This window comes from Lepidochelys kempii, chromosome 18 (genome assembly GCF_965140285.1).
Source record: "Lepidochelys kempii isolate rLepKem1 chromosome 18, rLepKem1.hap1, whole genome shotgun sequence".
Lineage (NCBI taxonomy): Eukaryota > Metazoa > Chordata > Testudines > Cheloniidae > Lepidochelys > Lepidochelys kempii.
Window position 1 is genome coordinate 18,733,398 of NC_136397.1, and position 17,182 is coordinate 18,750,579.

Sequence of the window (17,182 nt, forward strand, 5' to 3'; positions counted from 1 at the left end):
TCGCTGTTTGGGGAGAGGAATCCGTGCTATCAGAACTCCGTTCCAGTTTTCGAAATGCCAAAACCTTTGTGAAAATCTCCCAGGGCATGAAGGACAGAGGCCATAACAGGGACCCGAAGCAGTGCCGCATGAAACTGAAGGAGCTGAGGCAAGCCTACCAGAAAACCAGAGAGGCGAACAGCCGCTCTGGGTCAGAGCCCCAAACATGCCGCTTCTATGATGAGCTGCATGCCATTTTAGGGGGTTCAGCCACCACTACCCCAGCTGTGTTGTTTGACTCCTTCAGTGGAGATGGAGGCAATACGGAAGCAGGTTTTGGGGACGAAGAAGATGAGGAGGAGGAGGAGGTTGTAGATAGCTCACAGCAAGCAAGCGGAGAAACCGATTTTCCCGACAGCCAGGAACTGTTTCTCACCCTAGACCTGGAGCCAGTACCCCCCGAACCCACCCAAGGCTGCCTCCTGGACCCAGCAGGCGGAGAAGGGACCTCTGGTGAGTGTACCTTTTAAAATGCTATACGTGGTTTAAAAGCAAGCATGTGAAAGGATTACTTTGCCCTGGCATTTGCGGTTCTCCTAGATGTAGTCCTAAAGCCTTTGCAAAAGGTTTCTGGGGAGGGCAGCCTTATTTCGTCCTTCATGGTAGGACACTTTTATCACTCCAGGCCAGTAACACATACTCGGGAATCACTGTAGAACAAAGCATTGCAGTGTATGTTTGCTGGCATTCAACCAAAATCCGTTCTTTCTCTCTCTGTGTTATCCTCAGGAGAGTGAGATATAATTCATGGTCACCTGGTTGAAATAGGGTGCTTTTCTTCAGGGACACATTCCTGCTGTGCTGTTTGCCTGTGGCTGAACAGAAATGTTCCCCGCTGTTAGCCACGGGGAGGGGGGAGGGTTGAGGGGGTAGTCACGCGGTGGGAGGAGGCAAAATGCGACCTTGTAACGAAAGCACATGTGCTATGTATGTAATGTTAACAGCAAGGTTTACCCTGAAAGAGTGTAGCGACTGTTTTATAAAATGTGTCTTTTTAAATACCGCTGTCCCTTTTTTTTTCTCCACCAGCTGGATGTGTTTCAATGATCACAGGATCTTCTCCTTCCCAGAGGCTAGTGAAGCTTAGAAAGAAAAAAAAACGCACTCGAGATGAAATGTTCTCCGAGCTAATGCTGTCCTCCCACACTGACAGAGCACAGACGAATGCGTGGAGGCAAATAATGTCAGAGTGCAGGAAAGCACAAAATGACCGGGAGGAGAGGTGGAGGGCTGAAGAGAGTAAGTGGCGGGCAGAAGACAGGGCTGAAGCTCAAATGTGGCGGCAGCGTGATGAGAGAAGGCAGGATTCAATGCTGAGGCTGCTGCAGGACCAAACCAGAATGCTCCAGTGTATGGTTGAGCTGCAGCAAAGGCAGCTGGAGCACAGACTGCCACTGCTGCCCCTCTGTAACCAACCGCCCTCCTCCCCAAGTTCCATAGCCTCCACACCCAGACGCCCAAGAACGCGGTGGGGGGGCCTCCGGCCAACCAGCGACTCCACAACAGAGGATTGCCCAAAAAAAAAGAAGGCTGTCATTCAATAAATTTTAAAGTTGTAAACTTTTAAAGTGCTGTGCTTAAAGTGCTGTGTGGCATTTTCCTTCCCTCCTCCACCACCCCTCCTGGGATACCTTGGTAGTCATCCCCCTATTTGTGTGATGAATGAATAACGAATGCATGACTGTGAAGCAGCAATGACTTTATTGCCTCTGCAAGCGGTGATTAAAGGGAGGAGGGGAGGGTGGTTAGCTTACAGGGAAGTAGAGTGAACCAAGGGGCGGGGGGTTTCATCAAGGAGAAACAAACAGAACTTTCACACTGTAGCCTGGCCAGTCATGAAACTGGTTTTCAAAGCTTCTCTGATGCATACCGCGCCCTCCTGAGCTCTTCTAACCGCCCTGGTGTCTGGCTGCGCGTAACCAGCAGCCAGGCGATTTGCCTCAATCTCCCACCCCGCCATAAACGTCTCCCCCTTACTCTCACAGATATTGTGGAGCACACAGCAAGCAGTAATAACAGTGGGAATATTGGTTTCGCTGAGGTCTAAGCGAGTCAGTAAACTGCGCCAGCGCGCCTTTAAACGTCCAAATGCACATTCTACCACCATTCTGCACTTGCTCAGCCTGTAGTTGAACAGCTCCTGACTACTGTCCAGGCTGCCTGTGTACGGCTTCATGAGCCATGGCATTAAGGGGTAGGCTGGGTCCCCAAGGATACATATAGGCATTTCAACATCCCCAACAGTTATTTTCTGGTCTGGGAAGAAAGTCCCTTCCTGCAGCTTTTGAAACAGACCAGAGTTCCTGAAGATGCGAGCGTCATGCACCTTTCCCGGCCATCCCATGTTGATGTTGGTGAAACGTCCCTTGTGATCCACCAGAGCTTGCAGCACTATCGAAAAGTACCCCTTGCGGTTTATGTACTCGCCGGCTTGGTGCTCTGGTGCCAAGATAGGGATATGGGTTCCGTCTATAGCCCCACCACAGTTAGGGAATCCCATTGCAGCAAAGCCATCCACTATGACCTGCACATTTCCCAGGGTCACTACCCTTGATATCAGCAGATCTTTGATTGCATGAGCTACTTGCATCACAGCAGCCCCCACAGTAGATTTGCCCACTCCAAATTGATTCCCAACTGACCGGTAGCTGTCTGGCGTTGCAAGCTTCCACAGGGCTATCGCCACTCGCTTCTCAACTGTGAGGGCTGCTCTCATCCTGGTATTCATGCGCTTCAGGGCAGGGGAAAGCAATTCACAAAGTTCCATGAAAGTGCCCTTACGCATGCGAAAGTTTCGCAGCCACTGGGAATCGTCCCAGACCTGCAACACTATGCGGTCCCACCAGTCTGTGCTTGTTTCCCGAGCCCAGAATCGGCGTTCCACAGCATGAACCTGCCCCATTAGCACCATGATGCATGCATTGGCAGGGCCCATGCTTTCAGAGAAATCTGTGTCCATGTCCTGATCACTCACGTGACCGCGCTGACGTCGCCTCCTCGCCCGGTATCGCGTTGCCATGTTCTGGTGCTGCATATACTGCTGGATAATGCGTGTGGTGGTTGATGTGCTCCTAATTGCCAAAATGAGCTCAGCGGCCTCCATGCTTGCCTTGGTATGGTGTCCGCACAGAAAGAAGGCGCGGAACGATTGTCTGCCGTTGCTCTGACGGAGGGAGGGGCGACTGACGACACGGCTTACAGGGTTGGCTTCAGGGAGCTAAAATCAACAAAGGGTGTGCCTGTACATCAAGGAGTATTTCAGGCAGGACTGCACGGAGGGTTCCAATAAGAAATGGTGCACCAAAGTTATCGTTGTTATTGGAACAAGGAGGTTAGCCTGGCCTCTGATTGATACATGGCTAGATTAACCTCGCTGCGCCTTCTCTGTGACTGACTGCAGTGTGATCTAGACAGGGGAGGAGGAAAATGAGTCCAAAACAAATCTGGTCTATGTCTTGTTCTGACCCACTCCATCGATCCTTTACATCTTTGGCTGGCAGCAGACAAAAAAGGCGCGAAATGATTGTCTGCCCTTGCTTTCACGGGGGGAGGGAGGGTGGGAACGGGGTCCTGACGATATGTACCCAGAACCACCCGCGACAATGTTTTAGCCCCATCAGGCATTGGGATATCAACCCAGAATTCCAATGGGCAGCGGAGACTGCGGGAACTGTGGGATAGCTACCCACAGTGCAACGCTCCAGAAGTCGACGCTTGCCTCGGTACTGTGGAAGCGCTCCGCCGAGTTAATGCACTTAGAGCATTTTCTGTGGGGACACACACACTCGAATATATAAAACCGATTTCAAAAAAACCGACTTCTATAAATTCGACCTAATTTCGTAGTGTAGACATACCCTTAGTTTCAAATCTCAGTGCTTTGACGTAAGGAGTTTCCCGGTAACTGCATCCTATTAGATTGAATCACTCTGTACAACAGCAAAACTCTGAAAGTCAACTACAGTATCATTGCAAAGTGCAGTGTTTGGGATCATTACGTTAGCTCTGTTTGAGAGGGGAATGTATGTAAGCGAAACAGCAGGAGTCTTTGTAGATAGAGGAGGCTGTGTTGCAGATAGGTTGTGAAAGAGGCAGGATTAACTTGTGCAGCATTTCAGAACTCATGTAGCTTTCTGCAAAAATAGCACTACGTGTCAGAAACCATACTGGCAAGTTAGAGTGAGCATGAACACTGAATTCTGTATCAAGTTCCAGTACAAAATATGCTAGCACTGGCAGGGAAGATATGATACTCATTGTACTGGCAAAAATGTGGGCAATCCCTAGAGAGCACCAGTTTCCTAATCAGAGCACAGTTATGATATTTAAGTTGCTAATTTAGCACCCCCAGCAGGAGCTTCCTGCACATCATTTGCAGAAAGGGCCTGCTGCCCGGCTTGAGGGTGTAGACCTTGGAGATTGCTTGTGCAAGATCTCTCACCAAAGAGGATGGCAAGCTTGGGGAAGATAAGACTGGGCTGTGAGCCCTACCTGCTGTTATTTTAATAATACCTAGCTCTTATCTAACACTTTTCATCAGTAGAGCTCAAAGCACTTTACAAAGAGGTCAGTATCATTCCCATTTTACAGATGAGGAAACTGAGGCACAGGGAGATGGCAGCTCAGATCCTCAAAGGTATTTTAGGCACCTCACTCCCATCAAAATGAAAGGAGGATCTAAGATGAAGTGACTTGCCCAATGTCACCCAGCAGGCCAGTAATACACTCCAGGTTCCCTGACTTCCTAGTCCAATGCTCTGTTTGCTAGACCACACTTCCCAGACAGGCCAGCCTGCTAAACTAATCCACTGAGCAAAAGACAAGTTGCACAGGCCAATTACCAGGCTGGCTAGGAAATCACTAGTCAACACAAGTGAGAAGGGTTTAGCATTGCGGGAACCTGTTGAGGAGTCTCAAAATCAACTGGCTGGCAAGGAGGATGTTTAAGAATCTTGTTCTATCAACGTAGTCACGCACAATAGCCTTGGACTCAGGAGACCTGTGTTGATTTTCAACTCTGTCCCTGGCCTGCTGGGTGACCTTGGACAAGTCCTTGTAGATCAGTTTACAAGGGAGGTACGTGGTGGTATCCTTATCTTCCAGATGAGTAAAAGTTTTTGAGACCTACTGATAAAAAGTGTGATGAAAGAGCTAGGTGTAATTCACAGTACTATTTTTCCCCTCTCCTTTTGGAATCAGCTGTACTGGACTTTCCCCATTTAATTATTTTAAAAATGTGAGGTAGGGCAAAACTGACTAAGTAAACAACCAAAACATTTTAACAGCTCTACAGCATTTAGGGTTTCACAGATGTCACTTTACTTAACAGCAGGAAGTTACACTGGGGGTGAAATACCAGTGCAGGCACAGCCAAGATGGCAAACAGTAACTGGTCACTCGATTACAGACCTAAAAGTTGCAATATTATTTTTGAAGTTTTTTTTGTTGTAAACTCTAAAGAGAGATTGCTGAATTGGAATTAATTTGCAAACGGGACACTATTAAATTAGGCTTGAATAAAGACTGGGAGTGGATGGGTCATTACACAAAGTAAAACTATTTCCCCATGTTTAGTCCCCCCTACCCCCCACTGTTCCTGACACGTTCTTGTCAACTGCTGGAAATGGCCCATCTTGATTATCACTACAAAAGGTTTTTTTTTCTCTCCAGCTGGTACCTATTGTTTCATGTTCTCTGTGTATATAAAATTGTTCTACTGTATTTTCCACTGCATGCAACTGATGAAGTGGGCTGTAGCCCATGAAAGCTTATGCTCAAATAAATTGGTTAGGCTCTAAGGTGCCACAAGGACTCCTGTTCTTTTTGCAGATACAGACTAACACGGTTGCTACTCTGAAAAAAGTAAACTGCCAAGATGGACCCCAGGCTGGAAAGCATATGGGGCCTACTCCTATTTCTTTTGAGGTCTACAGCCAAACTTGACTTCCAACGTACGACAATAAGATCAGGCCCTTGCTCTGTTATGTCTGCAGCTAAGTGGAGTCAGTGATGAGGTGTGTCCCTATACTATTTAATCTCCAGCAGGGAGGAATGTAAGTTGAGCAAGGCGGCTACTTGTCAGCAAGTCAGCTGCATGTGATCTGAGAAAGGCAATCCCAACCACACTGAGGTACCAGGTGCAGTTCAGGGTCTGTATCATCAGCATTTCCCCTCATTAAATGTCTTTTACAGCAGCCTTAACTCAGTCATTAAGTTTCCATTTGGGCTGGAATCAAACAAGTAACTTCTTGTGTTAGGGGTGTTTTGTACAGCAAACTTCACAAATTGCTTCAACCAGCAGAAGAGTGTTCCATATACTCATGAACTCCTGTTACCAAACACCAGGACTTCTGTGCCAGTTTGCAGATGTGCTGAACCAGGGACAACTCCAACTGAAGCCAATGGGAGCTGCAAATCTGAAGTACAACTCCTCTTTTGGCAGCCCTAGTTCATCCAGTACCATCAAGACTGGCAAAACAGGAGTGGTTTTTGCAAAGCCAGGTGCAGCTGTTAGGAGCCAGATTCCAGCTATTCGGTTGGATCTTGATTTTCTCTTTCTACTCTTTCAAGCTGGTCTCTGAAGGCTCCTCACCCCACTACCAGGGCAGGGGAAGGCTTAATTGAGCCTTCTACAACTCAGGCAAAAAAAAATCCCATAGAAAACAGTTTAAAAAAACCTGATACTAAATGCCAAAAGTTGGTGCAGAATTCCCTGGCTTGGTAGGTTTGTGTTAAAACTACCACTCACTTCCAACCGCAGCTGAGCCTCTTTGCTTCTTCTAGTACAAGTCAGACTAGTCACTAGTTCCAGTCAGTAGGGAGCTTAAGAACAAAACTTCACCAGTGAGAATAGGGCTAGGAGGGACAAAAGTAAAAAAAAAACCAGCCCCAGGGCCCAGCCAAACACCTTTGTCAGAACAGAGGACAGCATCGGAAATACAAGTTTACACATCACTCTTCCCTCCCGCCCCCCTTTGTACCTGCATTCCTTCACCTGAGAGTGAGTCCCAGGAGTGAAATACCAGCGGAACTGGTCTCTGCAGTAATTCCAGAAACTAGATCAAAATAACCCCCCCTAGAGAACAAGAATAGAAGTGGGAAAGGCATCACATCCACCCTACCTGCCAAGGGGCCTCGTCACCTCTCAGCTTAAATGGTACTAGAAAATGCTAACATGATTTTGCGACACTTTAATCTGGCAATTATAGTGCAGCCTGAACCCCATCTACAAAGACCATTCCCCTCTAATAAAAGGCTGAGCTCATAAGTCTGAAAGCTGGTGATGGCTAAAGGAAAAACATGAAATGGGAAAGATGACCTGCATTCCAAAATGAAGAATTTTTAACTGATTAAGCCAGGGCTGCTTCCCTTTGTGCTAGGCATTTAAGTAGCGGTAAACAGCTTTCTAGAGCAGTGCAATCATACATTAGTCCCCACAGAGCAGTGGTTCATTCACATAGAAACAGAGGATGTTTTCCCCTATAGGTTTATTTCTTGGCATTGCAGCTCCCCCCACAAAGAAGATATTTTTCTGCAATAAACACGCATTTGCTAATTATGTCACAATGAACTACTTACTTTTGAGACTGGTGTGGCTTCCCCTCCCTTTTAGCCTTGGTCCTGTGCATTGTTCTGATAGTTCAATCATTACCAGTGTGTAGGGCTTCAGTTCTCAAACAAGCAGCTACTAGACAGGTACTGGAAATGCTTACTGCTGGGTAAGCAGCAGCAGTGCCCTATTCAATGGGGATTTTTGCCCAATACAGTTGTTGCAGCTGCGGCTTTTCCTACCTTCATCTTTTTCTTTGTCCCGAGTTCACTTTACCCTTTTTTCTAAAAGATTTTGTGCATTCCGTTTCCTCCCAACAGTTGCAGTAAAGAGGAGACAGAAAATCACACTGCCACTGGAAAAAGTATCCCAACAATCAGAACTTATTCAAGCTCAAAGGACTAGGATTTCTTGGACCTGCAGTTTTAAGGGACAGAAGGTTTATATGGTTCCCATGCACACACAAAAACGGTTAGCATGCAAGCCCCACAGTCCCAAGGAAATATAGTGTGGAGTTGAGCTACATGGTATGAAAGATCCCTTCAGTGCTCATTTCTATTGTTCTATGCTTCACATCTCTTTCCTTGAAGAGATTTCTATTGGACACTTTTCTGTGTAACCCTTTCTTAGGTTACTTAGATCTCACAATGGCAGATGGTTTCCATTAAAAAGTTAAAATTTTATTTATAGTTTAAAAAAATCAGTGAAATAATAAAAATCCCATAAGAAGGTCAAGCACTGCAGCTTTATAACTTAACTTTTTCTGAAATTCATACTACTGACAAGGCATTCAGTGTTACCAGATCATTTAGTTTTTCAAACCCATTGGATTCAGTCAGCAAAAAGCATGAATACTTGAAATATTTTAATACCAAACCATGTATAAAAGTTTCTTCCAGGAGGCTAATTTGCACTGTAACTGACAAAACCAACAAGCATCAAACACCCCCCCCCCCCATCTTGAAAATGATGGGTTTTTTAAACGATTCGGGTCTCCCATAATTGGCACAAATGCCTTTTCCCTCGTCTCTCCCCACCACTGGAAATAACAGTGTGGATTTCAATTCATGAACTATAGTAGGGTCCTTGGGTGCCATTTTCCTTCCGTTTAAAGAAACATTCGCCGTTACGTAGCAACGAGTTCAGTGCTTCAGCAATTTGCTGGACAGTTATCCTTCTCAAAAGAAGAGACAAGCTATAGAAGCTCTTGAATTTGCACTTGCTCAAGACTCCATTTCTGCCTCAAGTTTGGGAAACTCCATCTTCTGTTCAAGAACAATGCACTGTTTGCATCATTCTGGCATCTAATGAAGGTGTCACTATCGCAGTACCATGCCCCTGCCCTTTTCATTGCTATATCAGTACAAGGGATTATTTTTCATTGGCAGGACACAAACTAGCATCCATGTATTACCCACACAGGGTATTTTTAAACTGCTGTCCTCCTATTTCATTTAATACCCTAGAAGTGTCAACAGAAGATTACTGCAATTGCAGGAAACATTCCTTCCACATGACAGATCATTGATAGGGACATCAGATTAGGCCTCTTCCCATGGTTACTTGCATATAACATCAAACTTTTAATGTCTTTAGTACTTCTCAAGGTCTTTGTATTGCTCTCTCTCCCCCTCACCCCTAAATGGGCTAGAGCTGAGGTTGGCCTTGTGTTGCAACTTGTGGTTCTTCTGAACTTGGCTGTGTCTCCGGTTCACCGGTCACAGGAGCAGAAAAACCTTGGTGCTGATTTGACTCTTCTGGTGCCACTGACTCAAGGATGTCATTGAGTTTCTGGCCCACCAACACTGTTTCGATGTAGGGCTTAGCCATTTTGATGGCCTCATCATAGGAGGGAGGCAACTCCATGGCATAGAGGCTGTAGGCTGGGGGAGACATGGTGCTCCTATCCATATCCCCAAATGGAAGTGGGGCACTCTGAGGGTACTGGAAAGAGCTGTATGCTGTAAAGAGAAGGCACAATAAGGCTTGAACAAGTGAATAAAGAATGAATCTTTGTATAAAGATCGACACTATTTTCCAGTAAATTGTTCATCTATAACTGTGACATAGATGGAACCCACCCAGCCCCACCCGGAAAGCAATCAGGAGAAAATGCTTTTGTTTAGACCCATCTAATTATTATAATGAGGTGTCTGACATAATGGGTGCATGCTGTAACCCAGACAACAGGATACTTATTAGTTGTGGTTCTACCATTCTGGTTTTGTGCTATAGCACCTATAAGAAGCAGTTTGGCTGGGACGGACAGAACAAAATGGCGGGGCAAGAATGGATGTGAGAGAACATGCAGAAGGCCAGCCCATCAGGGACTTATTTGAACCGTTAGAGCACTAAACCCCGGTTGCCTTCTGCCACTTGCTCACTGTGTAGACTTGGGCAAGTCACTGAGCCTCTCTCTGCCTCTGTTTCCCCATTTACAACATGTGGGATGATAGTACCACACAGGGCCTGAGGTGTTGTGAGGATTAGTTAGTATCTGCTTTGAAGATGTGAAGTGCCAGGAGTATTGCACCCCCAAGTGCTAACATCTCCAGGATTAAAGCCTGAATTACCCCCGAATAGCAGCCCCTGAAGAACACTCACAGGTCACGGTGCTGTGGGCAGTGCTATCGCCATCAACGGCGACGACCGTCATATCGTAGGGGCGTCTAGGGAAGGTCTGAACTGGGGGTCTCTTCTTCCGGCAGCAGAACTTCACGCAGCTTGCTGTGATGCCACACAGCAGGAGCATGACCACGGTCAGTAGAATCAGCCTAGGAGATGCAAGGAGAGAGAAGCCCATTGCTTTATTATTAATGCTTCTCCCCTTCCATGAATAGGAGAGCTTTAACTCCTAAGGACACTCTTTGCAAGGCCTGGCTTACCTACTACATAGGAGTCTTTTTTTATTGGTGCTGGCTCTGTGTGTGTAAATGCCAGCGTGAGAAAAGCCAGTTACAAAACTGTCAGCTTAATGTCCCCAAGCTTTGGTGCTACTGATCACTTGTTAAACCCTTCCTGACTCAGGGATGGTGTTAAGTTAAAAGATTCACAGGCCAGACTTTTTTGTATCTGTTGTATAACCTTATAATACACAACACCTAAATCAGTATTCTACTGAGTAATGAGGGCAGTGCAAGAGTTTGGACTTCAAAAGGTGCTGTTTTCCCAGCATTCCCATCTGGACTTTGACACAATACCAGATCTAGACCTCTGAACCACTTAAGTCCTCAAAATAGTGCATAAGTGAGATTTAATGGGGCATAGGCACTTAATGGTGTATTGGCCCTCTACTCAGGGGTCAATTCCACCCAATACACCTAAAAATCTAGATTTTGGTGCTTCTGGCTCCCCTCTCAAATTTAAATTCTGGAGTTTTTTCCATTCTTGAAAGTGTTCTTGAATGAATTAAGTGTTCTCATGAGCTAGTTAAGCAATAAGGCATGCCAGGCGGGATTGGGTTGCAAGAAGTGCCTAGGAGTGTTGTAAAGAAAGAGACCCAAAGTCAAACATTTAAGTATTCTCATGGTACATTGGAGGGAACTTCTCCAGAACAGCTGACACACCAAACTTCCATGTTCGGATTCCTTCCCTCCCCCTCCCCCCCAACTACTCACACAGGTCAGAAGAAGAGACCCCAACAGTATCGTTTCCCTCCTCTCCAACCAATTTAAAGGTAATACTGACAGATCAAAAGCATGCCTCCAAAATAATTCCTTCTTAGCACTCCTAGATTACTAAATATGACAATTCAAAAGTAACCAAGATTATACTGCAGGGGATGTTTAAATCCAAACAAACTATTTTCCTTTAATTTTAAAAAGAGCATTTCTATTAGTATGAGGATCACGCAAACATATCCCTTGTCCACAAGATCTGGAATTTGGAACCTACACTGAACAACAGCTCAAATTCCATACCACAGGCTTTAGTACTCCATGGGAATCCAATACCTTCCTTGACCCCGGGGATCTGAACCACAGTTTCCTGCACTCTCAGGACAACCCTTATGAAACTGCTGTTTTAGCAAACCCAGGTTTCTTTCCTGCTCAGAAGTGAAGTTAGATTCTTCAAAACTAACCTCTGATCGGCAGCTATAAATTCCTAGCGTTTCAGGCCATTTAAGATTACTTTTAAAAATAAAACGTAGAAAATTCAGAACACAGCAATGGCAGAACAGGAAGTAACGGATATTCAGGGCTCGCTTTTACATTTCATAGTATAAAACTTTGCTGGAACTTTGTAATAAACATTGCACCAGAGAGTCAGCAGAATATGACCTCATCACCAACCAATTAGATCATCCTAGCATTTCAAGAGTTTTATGATTCCACATTCTGAGAGTGACCTCTGAGGGAAGTGATGATTACTGTACACTGCTATAATAGTGTAACAGTTCTGAACAGCAAACTATGATACATTAGTTTTACTGTTTATGAACACTGACAGCTGCCTTCAAGCCGGTCTTAAAATGTCAGTTAGTTTTTGAAACAGTTCTGCATATCAACTGCCACTGAGAGGGTTTAGAGTATTTGTAGAAGCCTAAATTAGTCCAAATGCTAAACTGTAGTTAACACTGGCCAATTTGCACTGTATTCCCTCATTAAGTTTTACAGCATACATCCTGACATGTACACTCTGAAGCTGCAAGCCAAGATGCATATAGCCTGCAATATAATGGAATCACTGATCTGTCTATTACAATAGTGTTTGCCTATTTGTTTTCTCCTTTTTAAGTCATAAAATCAGCCAATAAAAAAAGGTTACCCATCAGTCAATGACAAGGAGTTCAGCAAGCCGTGAAAGAAAGAACAACATCATAACCCACCATAAAAGGGAGAGGGGGATAAGCAAAACCTGATGCAATGCCAAGAACTGACAAGTCCACTACACTGCACTGCTGATCCCTCTCCAAGCAAAGATTCAGCAAGTTGTCTGTTTAGAAGGGGTGCACAATGGCTTTGGACTCAAACTGTAACATATCAGAGTTATGGGGATGGAATACTCATCTAGGAACATGTCCCACATAGAATGGAATTGATTACTTTTTCATCTAGCTAGTCTAGGTTGTATTCCACTGGCACCTTTCATTTAGCCACAGGCAGACTTTTTGACATCCTCTTCGATTCAGGATCAGAGACCTGTGTCTTTATTCATCCATTCCTACTATTTATTTGTTTACATCACCTCCCAAACATCTTGTATGTTAAGTAAAATAAATCTGAACTTACCAGACATACCACAGGCTAGTCCAGTTAGAATTATTCCGAGCACACCTGGAAATGAAGGTGAATAACTAAGCTCAGTCTCTACATTCAAATATTAATTTCAGTAACTAAGCAACTAAATTTCTCACTAATTGCAGAGTAGAAAGGGCAATTAACAATTTAAGAAAATGAAGCTAAAAACAAACTCTGTACTTTGTTTCATAAGATCATCATAAACAGTTTTAACAGTAAACAATTGTAAATGTTTAACAGTAAACATTGTAAACAATTTTAACAGTTTAAAGACAACTCAGATGCTGCAATGAAAATTGTAAAACAAACTATTCCTAGGTTTCAGAGTAGCAGCAGTGTTAGTCTGTATTCGCAAAAAGAAAAGGAGTACTTGTGGCACCTTAGAGACTAACCTATTCCTAGTTTCTTGGGTAGACAGCTATTTAGGCTAAGGAAATTAGCCATTGAAATTCACAACTCCCTTAGATGCATCTGAAAATTTCCAGCCTAAGGCAGCTTTTTCATCCTAAATTATTCTTATAGTACTCTTGCCATGGCTGTAATGCAAACAAAAGTGCTGTAATGGGACCTGCCCATAAATACAAAAAAGATGACATCACTTCTGCAACAGCCAAATTGCCAGAGTGGGAGAAAAATAGTATTATGTTTAGCAAGTTGTATCCATTTAGCATATAGAAAACCAATTTATGCATCCAGTCACTGGGCTGTATTCATTCTTTTGTGCCATTTTAGCATAGTGGATATAATCAGAATATGAAGATTGAAGGGAGTTACTTTAAAGTTAGCTGACTTTCTGGAGTGAAGATGTGGGGAGGCTGCACTTATTTTCACTACAAAAATAAGCTCAATCCACACCCGGTGAGAGGAAAAACGGCAAAAGGGTATTTCGAAGAAGGGAGTCAAGTCTGAATGAAAGGATCGGTCACCCCAACCTCCTCAGTAGGTAGGATTGAAAGGAAAAGAAAAGAAAAGATGAGCTGAATTGGCTTGATCAAATTCGTGGGTTGTTCTCCTAAGCAAAGGCTTTCCAGAGAGAAAAGATCAGCAGCAGAAGTCCAGACAACCACCCAAGTATAACTCAAGTAAAGAATTCCACTGGGCCACATCATGATTAAAACAGCTTCAGACCTATGCCTTTGCCATAGCGAGAGAGCTTTTACTTACTGGTCGGGGCTCTCGCAGTTACTCTGGGAAGAGCAGAGCGCTGCCTGGGGAAGGAAGGAAGGAAACAGCATCAGATACAAACCCCGAGCGTGCATGGAAGCAGACAGCCAAAGGCAGAGAGCCCCGATCCTCAGAGGCCCTTGCTTGCCTAGCGGGGTGTAGGTTTGTCGTTCGATTTAGACCCTCAGCCTCCCGGCGCGTTTGCAAGAAGCTAAACCCACCACACGGGAAACAACCGTGTAAGCACAATCAAATATCCCCGCCGCGCCCAACGCCCTCAGAGGGCTCCCGCCACGAACCCTGCCTGTGGCTTGAGCCCGTCTCCAGAGAAGGGAATTTACTCAAACAATAAAAGAAACGGCCGCTGGTGAGAACAAGCCACCACTGCCGATCAGCTGAGGGAGAAGGTAGGGGAAGGGGCATCATATGCAGTGTAGGTGCCTAGCTAAGCTGGCTGCACAGAGCTGCCCCAGAGGCCCAACAGCTTTTAAAGCCACAGGAAAGTTTCTTTAGGCTGGGGCTTGTCTGCGAGAACCTTTCCTCGCCAGGCGAGCCCGCAGAAAGCAGCTGGAGCGAACGCACGTGCTCCCGCCCGCGAACAAAGAGCTCCACGGTCCCACCTGCAGCAGCAGCAGGCTCCAGCCCGTGCACAGTCGATGCACCTTGCCAGCCATGCTCCAAAGCAGCCGGGGGAAGAGAATCGGGTCCCCTACGTCCAGAAATGCCTCCAACAACCCTGCGGAGATCAGGTCTTGCAAAGCCCGAGGAGCACGCCTACGATTGCGCCCAGCTCTGTAAGCCTCCCTACGGAACAGGCAGCTCCCGGCTGGCGAGCTTGTCGCTTCTGGGCAATATTTATCACCCTCCCTCCCCCGACGGCGGCTCACATGCCTCTGAAGCCCCGCCCACCAGAGAGGGAGGCCCGCCCTTCCTTTTGCTGGCCTGGTTCGTTGCAGCAGGAGGGGGCTGGCACTGGGATGGAGCGGGGGGGTCAAGCACAGCAGCCGCTCTGTCTGCACTCACACGCAGCCGGAGGAGCGATTCCACCCTCCTCTGACTACGGGAGGATCCCGTGCTCTCTGCAAAAACCACCCCCCGGACCAGTTCACAAAGGGACAGCATCCTCGTCCAGCGCGTTTGGCAGAGCCCTCCTAGGGAGGGTGCTCGGAGCTGGCACCATCTGCCTTACAAAACTGGGGCAATCCCTGGAAGAATGGAGAAGCAGAGGGGGCTAAGTAACCACTGCCAGCTGCAGTCAGACCCCATCAGTGCGTGGCCTGTATGATTCGGCTGCTGACAGCATGCATATACCTGTCTCAGTTCTAGTGGCTTGTTTTACTAGAGCACTCTAGGAACGGACCCCCTTCTTTACAGCAGCCTCCTGTCACAATGACTTAAAGCCTTTCCACAGTTCCCAGTTTTACTGATTTCAGAGTAGCAGCCGCGTTAGTCTGTATCAGCAAAAAGAACGAGGAGGACTTGTGGCGCCCTAGAGACTAACATGTTTATTTGAGCATAAGATTTCGTGGGCTAAAACCCACTTCATCGGATGCATGCAGTGGAAAATACAGTAGGAAGATATATATATAGATATAGATATATATATACACACAGAGAACATGAAAAAATGGGTGTTGCCATAGACACTATAATGTGATGCATGTGACCGATGAAGTGGGTTTTAGCCCAGGAAAGCTCATGCTCAAATAAATTTGTTAGTCTCTAAGGTGCCACAAGTCCTCCTGTTCTTTTTACGGACACAGACTAACACAGCTGCTACTCTGAAAACTATCATGAGAGTGATCAGTTAAGGTGAGCTGTTATCAGCAGGAGAAAAAACCTTTTGTAGTGATTATCAGGATGCCCCATTTCCAATAGTTGACAAGAAGGTGAGAGTAACAGTGTGTGTGTGGGGGGAAATAAGCATGGGGAAATAGTTTTACTTTGTGTAATGACCCATCCACTCCCAGTCTTTATTCAAGCCTAATTTAATGGTGTCCAGTTTGCAAATTAATTCCAGTTCATCAGTCTCTCGTTGGAGCCTGTAAAGTTATCTTCCAACCTGATTTAACAGAGGGGATTTTTACCTTTTTTTTTAAATAAAATTCTTCTTTTAAGAATTGATTAATTTTTTTTTCAGTGTCCAAAAATCCAGGGATTTGGATCTGTGTTCACTTCGTAATCAATTGATTAGGATATTATTCTCAAGCCTCCCCAGGAAAGGGTTTGGGGGGGATATTTTGGGGGAACAGGAACTCCAAGTGGTCCTTTCCCTGATTCTTTGTCTAAATCACTTTGTGGTGGCAGCATACTGTTCAAGGTGGAATTTGTGCCTTGGGAAAGTTTTTAACCTAAGCTGGTAAAAATAAGCTTAGGGGGTCTTGCATCTATACCCCAGAGTTCAGAGCAGTTAAAGACCCAACTACAATACACAACTGATTTTTGCTGATCCCCTGGTTAGTCACTGTGGGCAGGCTACCCTGTGTGTTATGAAGCACCATCTACAGTGCTGCACACCTTGGATAACTTTATATGGCTTTCCCCTATGGGAATTTCACAGATGAATCACTAGAGTTGGGAGATGGGGTCTCAACAGTGCACAGTGATGTATGGGATAAGAACATAAGAACAGCTACACCAAAGGTCCATCTAGCCCAGTATCCTGTCTTCTGGCAGTGGCCAATGCCAGGTGCCCCAGAGGCACAGAACAGACCAGGTAATCATCAAGTGATCCATCCCCTGTCGCCCATTCCCAGCTTCTAGAAATCAGAGGCTAAACAGAGGATCACCCAGGGAATGGCACTTTCAGGGAATTCACTGTAGTTCTGGAACAGGATTGTGTTGCTAATTGTGTCAAATACTACACAGTGCTTTCTTTGCACAGAGTGCATTAAAATGCACACTCGTACATTTGAATAGTCTGTGCTTTTATGTTTTGTCACTAGGAAATTGAGGCAGGATATAGGGGAGAGTAATGAAAGAAATATGAAAAGGAGTACTTGTGGCACCTAAGAGACTAACCAATTTATTTGAGCATAAGCTTTCGTGAGCTACAGCTCACTTCATCGGATGCTCATGCTCAAATAAATTGGTTAGTCTCTAAGGTGCCTCAAGTACTCCTTTTCTTTTTGCGAATACAGACTAACACGGCTGTTACTCTGAAAGAAATATGAAAATTTCAAAGTGAAAA

At 45.5% G+C, this 17,182-nt stretch overlaps 1 protein-coding gene across 1 annotated transcript; it reads right to left on the reverse strand.

Annotated features, from left to right (window-relative positions):
- Nucleotides 1-8,377: 8,377 nt before the first annotated feature.
- On the reverse strand, nucleotides 8,378-14,835 carry TMEM52 (transmembrane protein 52). The gene is made up of 5 exons (XM_073316643.2): nucleotides 14,613-14,835; nucleotides 13,993-14,036; nucleotides 12,820-12,864; nucleotides 10,193-10,362; nucleotides 8,378-9,549 (listed from the first exon to the last, which is right to left on the reverse strand). The coding sequence occupies exons 1-5, from the start codon at nucleotides 14,664-14,666 to the stop codon at nucleotides 9,236-9,238; spliced, it is 627 nt and encodes a 208-aa protein (XP_073172744.1). The 5' UTR covers nucleotides 14,667-14,835; the 3' UTR covers nucleotides 8,378-9,235.
- Nucleotides 14,836-17,182: the final 2,347 nt, after the last annotated feature.